Genomic DNA, 20,495 nt, shown 5'->3' with positions numbered 1-20,495 from the left:
CCGTAAATGACTAAAAAGGAAGTTCAGTTATGTCCTCCCCAAACACCATTACTTTAGGATTATCAAAGTCTATTGTTCCAAATACATTTCCAGTAAAGGAGCACTCACGTGTGTACTGCTCATTCCCTCTAGCAGAAGTCTGGTAATCTCTGCTTGGCGATCAAATTCACTTTGAGTTATTCTTAATTCCTGTTCAGACTTAAATTGGAAAATAAGTTTTAGAATCGTATTAGAAGACAGTCCATCTCACACACTCCTTTAGACAGTTAAAAAAAAAGAAAAACAACAAAAACTCAAATTATAATCTGGCAATTCCCTGATTCTGCTTTGTATCTAAACTGGTCCCTGGTTTCTGGGCCTTAGTTTTTCTGTTACTCAGCTTAGATAGAACTGATTCCTCACTAGTACTTGACTCTAAAGAATCTGTTAATGCAAAAACTTAATGACATACTCATAAAAGTCCAGAAAAACTACTATGCAACAGTCAAGATATTTTCAAGTATCAATTCTGCTTATTTAAAAAATCTAATATTTCATAAAATCTGAAGAGTACCACAATTCTAGAAGTATTAAAGTAATAACACTGCCAAAAACTCCCAATTATTACTGCAGTTTTTTTTATTTTGAAGTTAAAGATAGTCTTCAATTTCCAATTAAAAAGATTTTATTTACACACTGAACCCATAGGATTCTAATCTTTTTTACCAAACACTTGTGGCTAGGAACCCAGTTCTTAGGTCCCTCAAAGGAGTCTTTCTCCTACATTATAAATGTCTTTCTTCTCAATAGTCCTTCAAAACTTTGCATAAAATATACCTTAAGTAGAAAAATTATCTAAAAAAAAAGATATATAGGATCTTAAAAAGTTTTTCCTGAAAGTTATGGCTGATCTCCAACAGTGGTGTGCTAGTCAACCAGATCTCCAGGTGAGGGGGGGCGGGGGTAAAAAACACCCTGATTTGTAGTGTTTGCAGATTTTTGTGGTATAAATTACTCTCACCACAGCTGATTTCAAGCTACTAGGTAAAGTTACTGACCTCGGAGTTGGGAAGAGATGCCTATAATAGCACACCACTGTTGGCTTCAACCACCTGACTGATGCGGGGACAAAATAGTTTGCTGAAAATCAAATGATCTAAAAATAGTAAATACTGGCAAAAAAACATGTTCTCAAACCTTTAGCCAGAGTTGCTTGGAAGAAGTGGGCAAGAGAAAATAAAACCTCACAGCTCACTCAAAATAACTAGCTTATCCTCCCCCTATGGAGCATAATCATTGGTGATATTATTATAATGATCTTCCCAACTACCTCTTAACATAAATAGCTCCCCACTTATGCAAATAACTGTGGCATTTCAAAGACTTCACTAAGTATAAAAATAAGGCTTGAATTTTTTCCCTTTCATGTCCCACCCCTTTTCCTTCACCTTTGGTGGTGATAGTTAACTCAGGGAACTAGTCAAAAAGGAAGCAGCAGCAAAAAGTATATAATCAAAGTGATAATCGGTTGTTATAATCATTCTCATTCCACTGGGAATAGACCTGGCAGAAGGGACTGAGAACTGACAACTAGATTGGAAATATGGAAATAAGCTTGAATTACTCATTAATAGTTAAAGTTAAATTTAGTTAACTGAAATCACAATACATAGTGCTTTGACAGCAGGGCTGAAGTAAGCTTCATCTGGAAGCTAGTACGAAGCAGAAGAATGTCCAGAAGAAGAAAAGAATCAATATTCTTCCTAAGGAAAGCCTTAAGGAAAATAAATCACTTCAGTGTTACATTTGCACTATTTACTGTTTTGCTTGGTTGAATATAAAATGTTTTGATTCACAGAATTACAGCAGAACAAAAATAAAAGAACTTCAGAAGAAGGTAAAAGTACAATTTAATTTAATAATGGCCTTTAGTAGAAATAGCAGAAAAAGCTACTAATTTCTGTACAAGGTGTAAACAAATAAGCTAGGCAGCAGACTGAAGTGGCCTAGAAGCTTGAGACTGAAGTGGAAATAATGTTTTAATGCTAAGATACTTGGGGGGGGGGGGAGGGGAAACAGTGTATATACAAATAAAATGATTTTATTAAGGACAAGCTATCAATTTTCTAGGGTTGAGCAAAATTTAATATTGAAAAAAGGTACCATGTTACAAAGCCTAGGAAGTAATTTTTCTGCACAATCTGGAGTTTATATTTAGAAAAGGTAAACAAGGAAGGAATAAATCTCACTTCTTGAACAAGTTTCAGGGTATGTCTGGGGTGGTTCTAAACTTCACTTAACGTCCCAAACCATCTATACTTCTGACACATATTATTGATCATAATAATTAATCTAAGATGCTAAAGAAATTTAAATTAGGTTCAGCATAATCAGTTTACTCAGGGAGAAAATGATACATTATTAGAAAGACATCAATAAAAAGGGTTGAAAGAAGATGACACATTTAAAATGTTAATAGTCTGTCCTCCGGAAGATCTCATTCCCTGACTAAATTTTAACAATGAATAGAATTCTAAGGAAAAGGCCTACAGCTTAGAATTACTGTTACTGGAGTGACTGATCTTGAGAATACAAAGGCCTGACTTGGATTAGGTAAGCAGAGTTCTTTTAAGATGTATCTTGGAAAAAGGACAAAAATCTGTTGGTCTGCGATAATCAGGACTGGGTATCTAAAAGTTAGAAATTTTGGTCATACTTTTGAGGTATTTATTATGACAATCTTGGTCAGTATTACCTAGTTTTTTTCTACGGGCTTAAATCTTAATATATTCCAGGAATATAAAGTTTTAAAGTTAGGTATTTTTTAAGTATAAAAATGATAGAAGTAAGAAGTAGAGAAGGGGAGAAAACCTCCCTACACTCATTCTGATATAGTTCCTTAAGGGTTTTCATCTATATGTAAATAATACAAATGTTTGTTTCATGAGTTTCTTCCCATTTATTATATCAAGTATTTTCCAACCTTGAGATCGCAAAATCAAATCAAATACTTTGGTGTATTTGTTATGCCAACCAAAGGGGGAAAGACCCTTGTTTTCTTGCTCTACCTATGTCGTTTTTGTTACTCTGCCTCCTTTTCGGCCAGAGGTTCAGGAAGAAACCCTGGAGCCAGGGTGGAACCAGAAACTAAGTTAATGAATGGCTACCACAAAGGGGATCAGAGCACAAGTCAATCCTACAAAGTCAGTACACAAAAAGTTAAAGTTTGTAAGGCTATCAATGGTCAGAGGACACAATTATCACTTGCCCTCATCCCCAAGCATTGCCCTCATCTGGAGATCAGATTTGGTAGTCCCGAACATGAGGAGAAAATGAAAAAAATGCATCCAAAGACCTAAAATAGCATTTGAAACATATCTGCACTGAAGTCATACTTTTACTCCTTAAAATCTTGCTTAGCTACTTGATGTCTCAGCCCTGAGAAGATCAGAAATTATAACATGGACAGAGGGACTGCTAGCGGCAGTCACATGGACAGTTTCTAGAAATGACAGTCTGACACTGAGGGAGGAGACGACATACTTGTAAAACAAAAGATCCAACTGCTAAACAGTACAATAATGGATAGTCACAATAATGACCCTAACTATATAAATAAAATTAAATACTTGCTATCTTGTATTTAATGCAGGAATTTTTCTTTTTTTTTACAGATACATTAAGTGACTGTGAAAAATAAGCTTTGGAGCTGGAGAGAACAAATTTCGGAATTACCTAGAAAATTCACTTGTGTGACATGTGACACATCCAGTTCTCTGAAGATACAGGACATGCTGTTAGCTATATTTTACATTTTAAAAATGAGGTAGTGGAGAGTTGTCATTTAAAAACCAAATGGTATGGGGATAAACTAAGTATTTAAACTGTCTTCTGGCAAGGCATTGTAAAGAATACCACTTATAATTAGGTTCCTAAGTCTGTCTTGGAAACCCTGGTGGCGTAGTGGTTAAGTGCTACAGCTGCTAACCAAAGGGTCGGCAGTTTGAATCCGCCAGGCGCTCCTTGGAAACTCAATAGGGCAGTTCTACTCTGTCCTATAGGGTCGCTATGAGTCGGAATCGACTCGAGGGCACTGGGTACTGGGTAAGTCTGTCTTTAAGTTGAATTTGTATGTAATTTGCAAGTTAGGTACAGTTTGTAGCTAAAGTTAGTCAAATGTCTGTCTTAGTATACAGTACATAGTGTACCTTCCTAAGCATAAAGAAACACTTCCAGGTGCACTAAAACATCTTGTACATAATACAGTAATAATAATGCTTTGATGTACACTGCAAAGTAGCACCAGTTTGTTATTACAAAACATTGTTTTATGTACCTCGTAATTTTTAATATAATAGAATTTATGGGGGTTGGTTCATAACTATGGGCTGTAAATAAGTCGGATGTTCGTAACCCAGGGACTGCCTGTAATAAGTATCTAGGATTTATCACAGATGTGCAAGGGACATCTGCAACACTGTTTTATTGCTCTGCGGAGCTGCTACTAGCCAAACAGATCTGAGTGCTCCCATGATGATTTCCAGATTTTATAAAATACAGTTACATAGACTGTGACTGGCCCCATGGCTGTTGCCCCATAAATATTAATCAAATCAAAAACAATTAAATTCTTGTTTCATAATTCTGTAATTTAATAATTTACTTACTTTTGTCACTTCCTCTGCCCAAATCTAGCCAGCATTAAAAATTAAAGAAAAATATAGAGCATGAAAGAAAGTTGGAATTTAACATTTTCTACAACTTAGTATAGAAAAATGTAAATATTTTAATTCAAATGGCATACTCTCCTTTTCTAGAATATTAAGAGATAAAATACATTAGTAATTCAATATGGTTTAATATACTGGGAAAGTATGCACTGATAATATCCATACTATCAATTTTTTAATTTTATATTAATTCAATAAGTTAATAAAAGTAAGTTCTCCCAAAGAGGGAATATCTAGCCTCACAACTCTAATTTACTCACTTGTAAAATCAAATGTTTGTACTATGTGATTTATAATGTCTTATTTAGATCTAAAATTCTAGAATTTTAGGAAATTAAAATAAAGGAAGGACACTGAAGATTGATAAGCTTTTTTTCTTGGAGGGAAGGATACAATACATTTGAGATATAATAAATTTAAAATTACCAAAGTTAAACACTTCTTACTATTAAGTAAATGGAATCGGTATTAAAAAAAAAAAAAAAAAACCCTAATAAGACATTAAGAGTCCTGCTAATTGTCTTGGAGGCCTTTTCCATGTAAGAAAAAAGAAACCTATGCTTTCCGTAAGTTAGCAATGACTGAAATATCTCACACTTTTACATTTACCTAATAGACAGGACAACGGAAATAAAAGAATGCATTCTCTTGCTATCTAAGGAAAGCCCTAACTTACCCAGGGCTTCAGTAGTTATTGTAGTTAAAAAACAAAAACTAAAAAAATTATTTTACATATTCCAGAAAATAATCTTTCCTATTACATGGATTTATTTCTTGCTTTTAGTTCAATGCTACTGGGATAAAAGCAGTCAATTGCCAATTTATTATTAACTCTACTACAGATTTTATGCCACCTTTACTGAAGTGTTTGGTATTATCTAGAGTATAATACCAAATACCGTATCTAAATTTTTACTGGCTAACATTTATGTACTTTTTGGCTATGCTCAGATTTTTCTACTTTGTTAAAAAAGAAAAATTAGTAATTCCTAACATCTCAATAATTTCCTCAAACTAAGCTCAAAATATATATATACTAGGTAATACAGAACAATTCTTATTCCTGATTCTTGCCCAAGGCTATCACCATTCTGCAACTTTCTTAAGTGAGTTAGGACTGGATAGGGAATGGACCTGGCCACTATAAAACAAAAAAAAAAAAACTATGCTTCCAACTCATAGCAACCCTGTAGGACAGAGTAAAACTGCCCCATAGAGTTTCCAAGGGGTGCCTGGTGGATCTGAACTGCTAACCTTTTGGTTAGCAGGCGTAGCTCTTAACCACTACACCACCAGGGTTAAACAAAGAAAAAAAAACTTGTTGCCCTTGAGTTGATTCAGACTCAGAGACCCTATAGGGATAAAATACTTAAACTGTTAGGGTTTGTCTTGGCCAGTGGTGCCACCAGGGGAGTGACACCAAAATGACTCCAAGGTTGGCGGTGGTAGTGGTGGTGGTGGTTGGGCTGGCATAACCAGGGGAGGGGCCACCAAGCCAGTGGCATCACTAGGGTTAGTGTCACCCATCATCCAGTGTGGTAACTGGTCACCACCACCACCCCTGCCCCATCACCCACTAGTCAGCATGTGGATGGCTAGGCTGTGGGCACCTGACATTGGGTAGAGAGGAGGGTCTCTGCCTTAGCCAACAGGAGAGGGGAGGAGCTGTGGGGAGCCAGTGGGGAGGGAGTGTGGGGCCAGGAAGGGCAGGCTGTACAGCCAGACGCTTGATTCTGTGTGGGAGTGGGGGTTTGCTGGCTGGCCTGCAATATAAGTGGCAATTAGAATATACAATTTCCTTTCTTCAAGCTCCAATATCACTTCAGCCAATACTTTTTGTCAGACTAATGAATACAGAGTTTAGACTATTTTAGACATTTAAATGCTGCTAATAGCAAGAGAAGGCACTTTATTTAAGATATATAAAACACAGTAGGCCAACAAACCTTCAGCCATTTTACATGCAGGAAGTTGAGCATGTAAGAGAAATTTACCATAATGTTATCTCCTTCAAGCCGAGTTGAGTTTAGTTGCTTAAGTGCACAGGTAAGAGACAAAGAACACATTATACCAATGAACACAGGGAAACAAGTTACTTCTGCACAATAAAGACCACACTAAACAAGTATTAAAGGAGCTGGTAAAAAGTTTCCCTACTTAAAAAAAAAAAAAAAAACTAACGAAACCGCTCTACGCAATTTCACACACTAGTGCCTACTCAATTTTCCCAAATCATTCAAAATTTCAAACACAAACATGCTGATGCTTGATTTTAAAGCAGAACAATTTAGGGAAGGTGCATCACTTTAAAATCTGACACAGTTACCTAAAATTTTTATTAAGTTTTCAACTATGAAAGCCCTGCTGCCTACCTACAACTTCCCTATTCAAAGACCATTTCTATTTTATGAATTTATGATGCCTTCAACCACGTTCTCTTTCAATCAGCCTCAGCCAGGTCTTGGCATACCCTGAAGAAATATGAAAGGCATGTCAATCCGTGTATTTCCAATAAACTTTAAATTCTGACATGTGTACATATGCAAGTAAGGCTATATAATGGTGCTATAAATTCACTCAGTTTACAGATTAAGTATTTAGACCACTGTGGAAATGCTTAAGTGGGCAGAAGAATACATCTGCTATATTAGGTTTCTTAAAGACCTATTTTCCATCATATTTGGATGTCAAAAAATAGCAGAGGTCTAAATCTCTAAATACTGGACAGCTTTGAAGCCAGCTTATTTTTTTCTTCCCATTAACAAAACTCTAAAATAATAATAAAAAAAGTTTATGAAAGATAAGGTTAGGTTAATCACTGTCAGTGCTTTGTAATTTAAATGTAGAAGTTATATTTTGTCTTTGCTCCTGTGACATGGTTATCATACATGCAATTTTTGAATACTGTGTTTTTGTTTATTGTGAAACAAAGCAGGTTTTCTCTTTTTTGCTCAACTGGTATATTTTTGAGAAATGCCTGAGTGCGTGCAGATATTTTTTTTACTGATACAGGGCTAAACCATCAAAAAGCTTAATGTACTACATTAAATAAGTATAGAATGTAAAAAGAGGTCAAGAGAAACTACGTTGTAAATGAATTTTTTAAAAATTTTATTGTGCTTTAGGAGAAAGTTTATAGCTCATGTTAGTTCTCATTTAAAAGTTTACACACATATTGTTTTGTGACACTGGCTACAACCCCTCCAGTGTGACAGCATTCTCTCCCTTTCCACCTCGGGTTCCTCGTGTTCATTGGTTCAGTTTTCCTGTCCCTTCCTGCCTTCTCATCTTGCTTTTGGGCAGGAGTTGCCTATTTGGTCTGGCATATTTGATTGAATTAAGAAGCACATTCCTCATGTGTGTTATAGGCCTGTCTAATCTTTGTCTGGAGCCCTGAAAAGTGGGCTTTGGGAGTGGCTTCAGTTCTGAGTTAGCAGAGCGTCCAGGGGCCGTAGTCTCGGGGGTTTCTCCAGTCTCTGTCACACCAGTAAGTCTAGTCTTTGTTTGTGAATTTGAATTTTGTTCTACATTTTTCTCCTACTCTGTCTAGGACTCTCTGTTGTAAATGAATTTTTTAAAAAGTACTGTTATGCACAGGTCTCAAATCTTACTAGCAGAGAATTAACCAGTCTCAAAACAATCAATCCATGGAAATTAATAAAGACGTGAAATCAAAGAAAGTCTGGGGTTAAAGCTGCCCTTTTAGCTGCCAAGAAGTAATCAGAAAATATGACAAAGAAGGGAAAAAAAAAAAAAAACCAAACTCAAACCTCTAGTGCTTTCTGTTTTTCTGTATTCTTTAAGTACATGGAAGACAAATACAGAAAAAAGAAAAGGAATCACCAAATAATAGGTATGCCTTAAGGCTCTGTGTAATAATGAGCTAAGAGGGCTATTTTTTTCCAAAGAATTTCAGACTTAAATCAGGAATGTGGTTTCCTTTGTCTAGACTAATATTTTTAATATTTGGCTATGGTTAAATTTTGTTTTATGTAATATAAATTCTAGTAAAGCTATGTATAAATGAAATTGTTGGATAAAATCATTTGAATTATAATTCATTTAAATTTCAAACATCAGTTTCCATGGAAAAAATTTGTACTTAAAAAATAGCACAGAAAATCGTTAAGATTTTTTCTGGATATATCAAAAGGAAACATCTCTCAAAATCTGTCCAGTATTATATATTTAGGTCCAGTATTATATATTTAGTTCTTACATATTTTAATAGTAATGGTAAAATAATTCAGAGTAACCAAAAGACTCTCTGTATATTGTTATATCTATGTGCTTTCTGGTACTTTTCTAGGTTAAAAAAGTAGACTATCATTATCCTGTAACAGTCCTTGCTCAACAAAATTTTGTACTGAAACTTGATAACAATATTCTTATTCCATAAATCACCGGGCATATGCAGGAATTTTGAATTAAATGATTCTGTTCTAATTCAAACGTTTATTTCCAAATAATCCTTGTTTATCTGAACATTTTTTATCCAATTAGGAAATTAGTATCTTAAAAACCAATTTATATCTTACTGTAAAAACTTAATAGCAAGTAGAAATGAATAATAAATTCTAATTTAGAGTCTCTTGCCATCTACAGTATTCATTTTTTAAGTTCTGATTTTGCAGAATGCCTATTTAAGGAAGTTAGGCTGTTCATGGTGATGATGTCGTAATAAAATCAGAGGTGAATTTTTGGAATTAATGTCTTGTCAAAGATAGCTCTTTTCCAGCAGTAGCTAACATAAAACCTCTAAAAGGGGAACACTATAGAACAAATATCTTATTCTGCTCCTATAAGCTGCTAAGGGTAATCTCACGACAGCCATCACTGTCCTACACCAAACTGCCAGTATTAAATTTCACTGTAAACCAATTTTCAACCTTTTCTTTCCTAATACAGAAGCGCTACAATAGACTTCAATCAATACTGTGGTTATAAGCTCATTAAGACAATGATTCTTAATGACGGTAGTGGGTCAGAGAAAGAGAAAGGGCAGTGGGAATAACATGCCTCTTAATAAAACATGTCCTGTAACTCAAATTAAGAATTAACTTGTTGGCTTCTTATAATAAATTTATACTTGTTTACACTGTACTGTCTTAGATTACACTGTCCGATTCAAATCTGATTAATCTCTTTAAGCTTTAGAATGGAGAGACAGAGTTACCAGTTTATGAATAACGCCTTTTAATCAGGTTATTTTATGTATTTATAATAACAAAACATGCATGTATTCAACTACAGAAGACTATCGTGAGGTTGACTTTCTGAAAAATATACCAGAACTTATTTATCCAAAATGAGTCTGCTCCCCTTCAAAACAGCCACCTGGGAGCCTATGCCGCCACTGTTGGAATGTTTTTGGAACTATCCTTTGACAACTCCTTCAGTCAGTGTGAGTCATATGCGGAAAAAAAGTCACACCTCATTTTTAAGTCACACGCAAGTATCTGGAAACTTGATTTATTCTCATCTAAATTATTGTCTTTTCTACTATTTTCAAATACAATAAACCTATTTTCAAAAGGCATTTGTTGCTACCATCAAGGATATTTAAAGAATATGACACAGCTTTAGGAGTGATAATTTTTGTTTCTAGCAACAGTTCTATCACTGAAATAAGAATATTGCCTCTTGATATGACTACTTTGTACTCATTTGGCTGTATTAAAATCTGATAAGGTTCTTTAAAAAGTGCAAAAACAAGACCCTAAAGTTATATTCTAGTATCAATAACAGACTTTATCTTGCATGGTATATTACTAAAATACTTTTACAGATCTTAAAGTTATTAAACTAAAATGTTTTCTATTAACAAGCACTACTTACTGAAGCTCTCGTGTCTGCAGTTTTTGCCTTTTTCAGTCTGGTTTTTGCAGCATCCAAATCCAGTCTCTTATTTTGTAATAGTTTCCTCTCTTTCTATAAATATAAAAAGAAAAAATAAAGACTAAAGATTCTAAAATCCAGTAAGAAGATACACATTTAAAATGATTTCCGTTAAATACACGTTATCATCTGAAAAAAAAAAAAAATCTGTGATTACAAATCGGCTATAAAGTGACCATTCAGGTCTCTGGCCTCTTAGTGATTTCAATTCTAAAGTGATGGAGACATTCTAGATATATTCAACATCTGGAAAAAATGTCAGGCAATGGTACGAACAATGGAATATCAGTTTTAATACTTTGTGATTTTGCTCCCCAGGGCACATTTAGCAATGCCTTTTTTGGTTGTCACAGTTGGAAGGAGCAACATTACTGGACTCTACCCAGTATCCCAGAGATGCTGCTATATATCCTATAATGCAGGACAGCTCCCCAATAAAGAACTACCCTGTTCAAAATTTCAGTAGTGCCAAGGTTGAGATATCTGATATTGAGCTGTCTCAGATTCTCCTGGAAGTGCCTATGGTGAAGGAGGTATGAGCTTAGGCCAGGACTCCTTGATACCCTACATGATCTACCTCAAGGATTGGGAAGACTGCTTTTAATGTGCCACAGCACTGAACGCAACTCAACTACTCCAAAAGAGAACTTCAAATTTACAGAATTAACAATGACTAAAGATTAGCATGTTTTTTTAAAGATTAGCATGATATCTTAGAATTTCGGCCGGGAATGTCAAACTTCTGTACACTAAACTTCTAAGAATTTTTTTCTTGTTTAATAATATTTCACGGTGTTTTCGTTCAAAGTTTATCCAGCAAATCAGGTTCACATTTGGCAATTTTTCTATACAGCTTGTTTATCAATGCCAAATGTGACATCAGTTACAACTTTCACAGTGTGTAAACATTCTCTTTGTGTTCTGGTTGTTCCATCTCCAGTGCTCTGGTTTCCCTGCCCCCTTATCTTCTCATCTTTGCTTTAGAGTAATTGTTGACCTTTTGGTAAAATAATTTTTTCTCACTTTATTAATTTCTAAACGGATTTTATACATCAAATTTCATCCTGACAATTTTCTTTTAAATCATATTTTAATTTGGTGGTTCTTCCTCTGTCTGAGGTCAAATATATGTTTCCCACAGATAAATCCATTGTTGTTGTTGTTAGGTGCCATTGAGTCAATTCCGACTCACAGCAACCCCTACGTACAACAGAATGAAACACTGCCCAGTCCTGTGCCATTCTTGGAATCACTGGTATGTTTGAGTAAACCATTGTGGCCAGTGTCAACCCATCACATTAAGGGTCTTCCTCTTTTTCATTGATCCTCTACTTTATCAAGCATGATGTCCTCCCCTCCAGGGACTGGTCTCCCTTGATAACATGACCAAAGTATGTGAGACGAAGTCTTGCCATCATTGCTTAGATGAGCATTCTGGCTGTACTTCTTCCAAGATAGATTTGTTTGTTCATCTGGCAGTCCATAGTATATTCAATATTCTTCGCCAACACCGTAATTCATAAGGCACCACTTCTTCAGTCTTCCTTATTCACTGTCCAGCTTTCACATGCATACGAGGCAATCGAAAACACCATGGCTTGGGTCGGGTGCCCCTTAGTCCTTAAAATGACATCTTTGCTTTTTAATACTTTAAAGAGGTCTTTTGCAGCATATCTGCCAATGTGTCATTTGATTTCTTAACTGCTGTTTCCATGGTGTTGATTGTGGATCCAAGTAAAATGAAATCCTTGACAACTTCAATCTCTTCTGCGTTTATCATGATGTTGCTTATTGGTCCAGTTGTGAGGATTTTTTGTTTTCTTATGTTGAAGTGTAATCCATACTGAAGGCTATGGTCTTTGATCTTCATCAGTAAGTGCTTCAAGTCCTCTTTACTTTCAGCAAGCAAGGCTGTGTCATCTGCTATCACAGGTTGTTAATGAGTCTTTCTTCAATCTTGATACCCCATTCTTCTTCATACAGTCCAGCTTCTCCGACTATTTCCTCAGCATACAGATTGAATAAGTCTGGTAAAAGGATACAACCCTGATGCACACCTTTCTTGCCTTTAAACCATGTAGTATCCTCTCGTTCTGTTTGAATGACTGCCTCTTGGTTTAAGTACAGGTTCCTCATGAGCACAATTAAGTGTTCTGGAATTCCCATTCTTTGCAACGTTATCCATAATTTGTTATGGTCCACACAGTCGAATGTTTTTGCATGGTCAATAAATCACAGGTAAACATCTTTCTGGTATTCTCTGCTTTCAGCCATGATCCATTGTAAATATAATGAATTTCTATAATGTTTTGTAGTAAGAAATCTGCAAATTAACAAGTCTGAAGTAGAATTTACAATAAAGAACAGCTTTGCAAAAATGTCAGAAAAAAGTCCCACCTGGATTATTCTTCATGACCTACAAAACAAGTTAAACTAAAAAATACAGAAATTAATAGATTACGTTTGGGAAAGAAAATGATATAATAGTTATTTCTTATACTTCAGCAAAAAATCATGGAAGCGTAAAAAGAAATACACTTCTGTTGTTGTTAGCTGCCACTGAACTGATTCCAACTCATGGCAACCCCACATGTGAAGAGTAAACTGCTCCATAGGGTTTTCAAGGCTGTGACCTTTTAGAAACAGATCACCAGGCCTTACCTCTGAGGTGCCTCTGGGTGGGTATGAATTGCCAACCCTTTGGTTAGTAGTTTAGTGCTTAACCATCTGTGCTACGCAGGGACTTCAATAACCTTCTAGGGATACAAAAACACAGCGAGTGTAACAGCTACAAACACACCTTCCATTTATTAGGTCCCTGGCTACGCTACGGTGACATTCTGTACTATATTGTACTTTCATAGAAATTCCAGGAACCTCTCTGTAGATTTTAATGCTGATAATGAAAGAGAATAAACGTAAAGGCATCTCAATAACATTGTAGGGCCACGAAAATGGAATCGATGTAACCAAAGTCCTTTATTTTGGTTTAGTTTCATGTTCTGTTGAACATGCAACTGGCTAGATTTTTAAAAATTTTCCAATCTGCTACATGCACACAGTTAAAAGCTCTCAAATTCATCACTAAGAGGGCAAACTATTAAAAACTCTAGGTACATAAATCTAAATTATTAAAAAAAGGGGGTGGCATTTTTCAACTCACAGCAATTGTTTTGTAATCTCCTTCTATAAAATTTCTTAAAGGAGTGAGAAAATTTAAGGCTGATGTTTGAATCAGTTCTCTGTCCGCTGTCCCGATTCGTTTTTGTGTTTCTCCACATTTAATAAGGGCATTACCTGCAAAAGAAGAATGATTGTTTTTCTTTTTAACCACTGTCTGTTAATATCAAGAAATAAAAAATCATGTAATAAAGATAAATCAGCAATCTGATCTGCTTTTAAAGTTACTTGTCACTTGTTTAAGTATAATCAAATAAAGTTAGCTGTAATTAAGGTAGTTTATTTTAAAAGTAAATTTAAGATTATAAATATCAAACAAAAAAATGTGCTACCGTTGAGCGGATTCTGATGCATAGTGACCCTATAGGACAGAGTAGAACTTCCCCATAGGGTTTCCAAGGCTGAAATCTTTCACAGAGGAGCTGCCTGGTGGCACGGTGGTTAAAACTTTCGTCTGCTAACCAAAAGGTCAGTAGTTCAAACCCACCAACCCACCAGCTGCTCCTTGGGAGAAAGATGTGGCATTCTGCTTCCGTAAAGATCACAGCCTTGGGAACCCTACGGGGCAGTTCTACTCTGTCCTGTAGGGTCACTATGAGTCCTGAATTGACTTGATGGCAGTGGGTTTCGATTTGGTTAATCTTTTATGGAAGTAGACTGCCACACCTTTCTCCCATGGAGTGGCTGGTGGGTTTGAACTGCCAACCGTTCGATTAGCAGCCAAGTACTTAACCATTGCACCACCAGGTCTCCTAAGATTATAAACACCTAAATGAAAACACAAAAGATGAATTTTCTACCAAGTCATAGCTAACTGTACCAGTTCAAAGTGGTATGAGAAGTATACACTAAAGTATTTACGGTCACAGTTTACACTGTGTTGATATGCTTATGAAAATACAAAGCTCACAATATTTTAATAAGCAGACATAGTCACAATTTCTCCTCTGTCTCTATACGTAAGCACTATCTCAAGTATCTATAAATAATAGTTTGTTTTTATCTTACAAACACACACACCACACACACACTCACTGCCATCGAGTCAATTCCGACCCATAGTAACCCTACAGGATGGAGTAGCATTGCCTCATAGGGTTTCCAAGGAGCACCTGGTGGATTTGAACTCCCAACCTTTAGATTAGCAGCCGTAGCTCTTGCCAACTACACCACCAAGGTTTCCTTTATATCTTAAGAAAAAAAAAAAGGTCATGTTTCTGTAACACATGTACCCTGATAATTAAATAGGACAAAGGCTGCGGAAAGTACAGCATTGGAAAGGGAACCACAAGATCCGGGTTCTGCTCTGAGCAGTATCTCTAATAAAAGTTTAGTTCTGTTGTTCTTAATCCCTGCATGTTAGAATGAGATTAGATCTGATTTGTAAGACAGGTAATATAGCGCAGTAGCTAAGAGGGCAGTCTCTGGATACAGACAGATGTGCATCTGAATCATTCACTAGCTGTATGATCATAAACCAAAAAACCAAACCTGCTCGCATCAACTCCATTCCAACTCACTACCCTGTAAGACAGAGCAGAACTGCCCTATAGGGTTTCCGAGGCTATAAATCATTTCTGAAGCAGGCTGCCACATCTTTCTCCTGTGGAGTGGCTGGTGGGTTCAAACTGCTGACCTTTTGGTTAGCAGCTGAGTGCTTTAACCACTGTGCCACCAGGACTCCATGTATGATCATAGTTAAATTATTTAACCTTTTTAAACTTGGTTCCTTGTCTTTAAAATACAGATAATAGAATTTGCATTATAAGCAGGATAAAACCAAAAAACCAAACCCAGTGCCGTCAGGTCAATCCCGACTCATATCGACCCTATAGGACAGAACAGAACTGCCTCATAGAGTTTCCAAGGAGCGCCTGGCGGATTTGAACTGCTGACCCTTTGGTTAGCAGCCACAGCACTTAACCACTACACCACCAGGGTTTCCATAAGCAGGATATAAGTGAGAATTTACTGAAATGATGCACATAATGTAAAGTGTGCTTAACCAATGCCTGGAATACTCAAATACTAGCTATTATCAATTACTAATAAATAGGTTTACCCAGTGCCGTCAAGTCGATTCCGACTCACAGCAACCCTATAGGATAGAGTAGAACTGCCCCATAGAGTTTACAAGGAGCACCTGGTGGATTTGAACTGCCGACCCTTTGGTTAGCAGCCGTAGCGCTTAACCACTATGCCACCAGGGTTTTAATAAATAGGTTTACAAAGTGCAATTTCAATAATCAGGGTACATTCAGGGTGCAAAGAGATTAAGCAAATTAAAAAAGGAAAACAAAATCCAGAAGCCTTTCTAATATTTATGCTCCACTTGACCTTCAACTTGGTGAAGAAAGGGACTGGGTCTCCTTTATGTACCTCTATGACCCCAACGGCACTAGGTTTTAAGACCCCAGCATCTGACATAAGTAGTCAATAAAACAATCTGCTTGATGTGTAAAGTTTTTCTAAAAATTTATCGTTATAATTTAGAAAATAAAACAGTAGCAATTTTAAGCATTTTCAGGCTTCTGAGAGAATTAGATTTTGAGGAACACAATGTCAAAGTTTTAAAGTTGTACATCGAAAAGACAGTCACTGGACTAACGGCACTACATAGCATGTAGCTTATTTCCTTCACGCTGACATACAGATAACTACTAAGTCTTTAAGTTTATTTAATCCTAGAATTTGTGAGCTATTTTGTAAATCAGGGAAATCATTTAATCTGTTGTTTCACATCCAGTAAGGACAATTTCCTGCAGGTCTTAGTAAAGAGGATTATTACAATATATACCAGGAAAAGCAGCTACAGAAATCTGAAATCATCTCATGTTCTGCGAAAATTAGATTTGAGGCATAATAAAGATATACATAGTAACTTTGAGTTTTAAAAGTCATTACAGCAATTAACAAAGCTGGCTTAGCTATAAAACACCATTAAAAATATATGAAAAAAATAGAAATTATAATTCCAACATCCAGAGAGAACCCATGTTAATATTTTGGGGGTATGTAAGGGCAAATACAAGGAAGAGGCCTCCTCCCTTTTTCTTCTGAAATTTACTTTAGAAAACTCAACCGTAAGTTCTTTCTCTATCTTTGAAAAGTATGTACGTCAAGGATGTTTCCTCAAGGATCCAGGAGCTATCTCTTTTGAAATGTGATCAAGGGAGATCACAAGGAAGATCATGTCCCTATCTCCGGTTCCCTGGAAGAAGATTAGCATAACTTCAAGTGGCTCTGTGGCCATAAAGATACTAGGAAATTAACAATTTTATCTTGAAAACATTAATGTAATGGATTGTATCTACTTTGCTATATGAAAGGGTAAGATTTCTTTCTAGTTTTACACACATTCTGGTTCAATGTTATTCAATAATATTTATCACATTCTGGTTCAATGCTTATTCAATAACAAAACTGTTTTCTCTCTTTTCTATTTTGGTTCAGACTGGGAGTAGATTCTGTTTTCAATTACACAGAAAAACCTGAGAAAGCCGAAGGCTGTGTAAGGTGGAAATCTATCAGAGAAGGAAAACACAAACACAGTAAAACCTGTAAAAGCCGGAACCTGTGTAAGGTGGAAACTGGTAAGAGAAGGAATATTCAAATATTTTCCACCAATAGAGAGTTATAGAAAAGTGGTTGTAAGACTACACCCTGTCAAAGGCAGACACTTGTGAAACCCGGAATAACAAGGCAGTCCTGTAGAGTTCTGGCTGTCACAGGTTTCAGTGAAACCTGTCAGTGGGAAATATTTCAGTTTTCCTTCTCTGACTAGAAAACCTGGTGGCATAGTGGTTAAGTGCTATGGCTGCTAACCAAAAGGTTGGCAGTTCGAATCCACCAGGTGCTCCCTGGAAACCCTATGGGGCAGTTCTACCCTGTCCTACAGGGTCGCTATGAGTTGGAATCAACTGGACAGCAATGGGTTTGGTTTTGGTTTTTCTCTGACTGGTTTCCTCCTTACACAGGTTCTGGCTTTCGCAGGTTCTACTGTATTTTCTACTAATAGAGAGTGACTGAAAAGTGGTAAGGCTTAACCTGTCAAAGAAGAAAGATCCATGAGACTCGGGGAAACAAGCCAGTCCCATTGAGTTCTGGCTCTCACAGGTTTCACTGGACCGACATTATCGTATAATCAAAACACTAATGATTTGTTAAAACACTATGTGCCAAGTGACTTTCAGACAGAAATAAACCCTCAAGAGGCTTAACAAAAATCAAGTAGAGGAAACATATGTAATAAAAATTGCAACATATCATGAAAAGTATTACAACAGAGATATTTTTAAGATTTTACTGGAGTATAAGTGAAGAATTCATTTAACCTTTCAACAGTAAAAGGATAATGTGAATTCTCTACCTGTTGCTGTCGAGTCGATTCTGACTCACAGAGACCCTATAGGACAGAGCAGAACTGCCTCATGGAGTTTCCAAGGAGCACCTGGTGGATTCAAACTGACGACCTTTTGGTTAGCAGCCATAGGTCTTAACCACTACGTTGCCAGCATTTCTGAATATATCCTTAAATAAATTAATACTAAGTTGAACGATGCATATTTATTGACAACTTGTATTTCTTACTTCATCCAAAATTTTGACATAATAAATTTGAAGTGAAAACTGATTCTACTAATAATAGACAAATGTTAATAATGTCCTTAAGTCCTAAAAAATCTAAAAGTGAAGATACTTCTTACCAAAACTTTTTGCCTTTCACTTACCATAAGCTGTTCCTGGGCCAAACTCAGTCCCTGCATCAATCATATATTGTCCCAAGAGTTCTGGGTTGTTTATACGACTTGGAGCTTTTCTATCCAGTTTCTCATAAACAAATTCTTCTATCCTGGCATCTAGGAGAAAAGTTAAAATTAGGAACGATTTCAAAAAAGCAAAAGATCTTTTAAAAGATTTTGTTTCCCTATAAACCATTTGAGGAGCCCTTGTGGTACAGTGGTTAAGTGCTCAGCTGCTAACTGAAAGGTTACTCACCAGCCGCTCTGTGGGAGAAAGATGTGGTAGTCTGGTATAAAGACTTACTGCCCTGGAAACCCTATAGGGCATTTCTACTCTGTCCTATATGGTCACTATGAGTCGGAATGGACTTGATGGCAATGAGTTTTTTTAATATAAATTTTAAAATAGATATGAAATTAGCATGCATTCAAGTACATATCTTAGTATGTAAATTTGTATTCATGAATATTATATAGCTCTAAGAAGTTTATATCTTACAAATTTGATAAAATAATATCCTAGGACAAAAATACTTTACAATGAAACTAAAGCTATAATTTGAGTCCCAGTGCCGTCGAGTTGATTCCAACTCAGAGCGACCCTATAGGGCAGAGCAGAACTGCCCCACAGAGTTTCCAAGGAGCGCCTGGTGGATTCAAACTGCCGACCCTTTGGTTAGCAGCCATAGCACTTAACCACTATGCCACCAGGGTTTCCATAAAAAAAAAAATAATAATAATTTGAGTAGTCTATGGAATTTTAAGTTCCAGAAAAGGATTGGTAGTAATTCACACAATATTTAGTAAAGCTGCTTTTGCCCTATTTATTAACTTGTAACTTTGAATATATATTCATAATTTCAAATCAGGGATTTTCAAATGGAAACTATGGGTATAAAATACGTAGAAGAACCAAAGATCAACACACTTCTGGCATCTTCAGCTCTCTCTCTAGAGCCTGGAGTCTAAATAGACATGGGAGCTTGAAGACTAGACCAATCCAGGCTTGGGATAGCCTATAGGCAGAGATTAGCAATACATTGCCTCAGCTTTAGTTCAATTACACTTCAAGTACATACACAGTATCTCTGAGCATGAATTTGCTCAAAATATTTCAGCATTAAAAAGCTTAAAATACAAGATATAAGGTGAAAAGCAGTAACTGAAAATTAGTATAAATGGTAAAAATCCAGTAAAATCTGAAAAAATATTTGGTTTAGCATAATGTTTATGATCAAAGGAATTTACATTTACATTACTGCCAAACTTTGAGGTATCTCTGGGATAAATAGACAAAAAAAAAAACAAAAAACAAAAAACGGGTAAAGTTTCCCCCAAAATGATTAAATATAAATTAAAATTATAATTCAAAAAAGAAGCTAAGTCAAATAAGCTCATTCTAAACCCCTCACACAGACTCCTACAACAGCATAAGTTTCATACTCTGCACTGAAAATTTCAAGAATGAACTGAACTAGTAACAAACACCTCAGGAGTTGACCAAAGGGTTAGCTACATATACAATAAACTGTTGGAATAATACTCATTTTTGTGGTAGACCTGTGCAGCATCAGAAGAGTTTCTAGTTGGGAATTTGGAAATCTTCAAATAAGTTGAGACCCAAAAGAGTCCTTTTAAAACAACCCCTTAGAAGATGCCAACTAAATTTCAGAATTTCATTTTCTGACTGTGAGTGATTTTTAGCTTTGCTGCTTTTCTACCTACCTAGTCAGAAGTTTAAAGTTGAATCCTATACAAGCATACCTCGTTTTATTGCACGTCACTTTATTGTGCCTCACGGTTACTGCGTTTTTTACAAATTGAAGATTTTTGACAGCCCTGTGTCAAGCAAGACTATTGGCGCCATTTTTCCAACAGCATTTGCTCACTTTGTGTCTCTGTGTCACATTTTCGTAATTCTCACAATATTTCAAGCTTTTTCATTATTATTATATCTGTTATGGTG

At 36.0% G+C, this 20,495-nt stretch overlaps 1 protein-coding gene across 1 annotated transcript in view; it reads right to left on the bottom strand.

Moving 5' to 3' along the window:
* The window catches only part of SH3GLB1 (SH3 domain containing GRB2 like, endophilin B1), a 48,834-nt gene that overhangs the window by 10,058 nt on the left and 18,281 nt on the right, over positions 1–20,495 (bottom strand). The window contains exons 3-6 of the mRNA XM_003411203.4: positions 18,518–18,646; positions 13,771–13,904; positions 10,548–10,640; positions 109–198 (exon numbers count right to left, since the gene is read on the bottom strand). Of these exons, the coding sequence (XP_003411251.1) occupies positions 109–198; positions 10,548–10,640; positions 13,771–13,904; positions 18,518–18,646 (446 nt within the window). The remainder of the gene's footprint in view (positions 1–108; positions 199–10,547; positions 10,641–13,770; positions 13,905–18,517; positions 18,647–20,495) is intronic.

Source organism: Loxodonta africana, chromosome 3, assembly GCF_030014295.1.
Source record: "Loxodonta africana isolate mLoxAfr1 chromosome 3, mLoxAfr1.hap2, whole genome shotgun sequence".
Classification (NCBI taxonomy): Eukaryota; Metazoa; Chordata; class Mammalia; order Proboscidea; family Elephantidae; genus Loxodonta; species Loxodonta africana.
The sequence above is the reverse complement of the archived record's forward strand: the minus strand, read 5'-3'. Positions and strand labels throughout refer to the sequence as shown.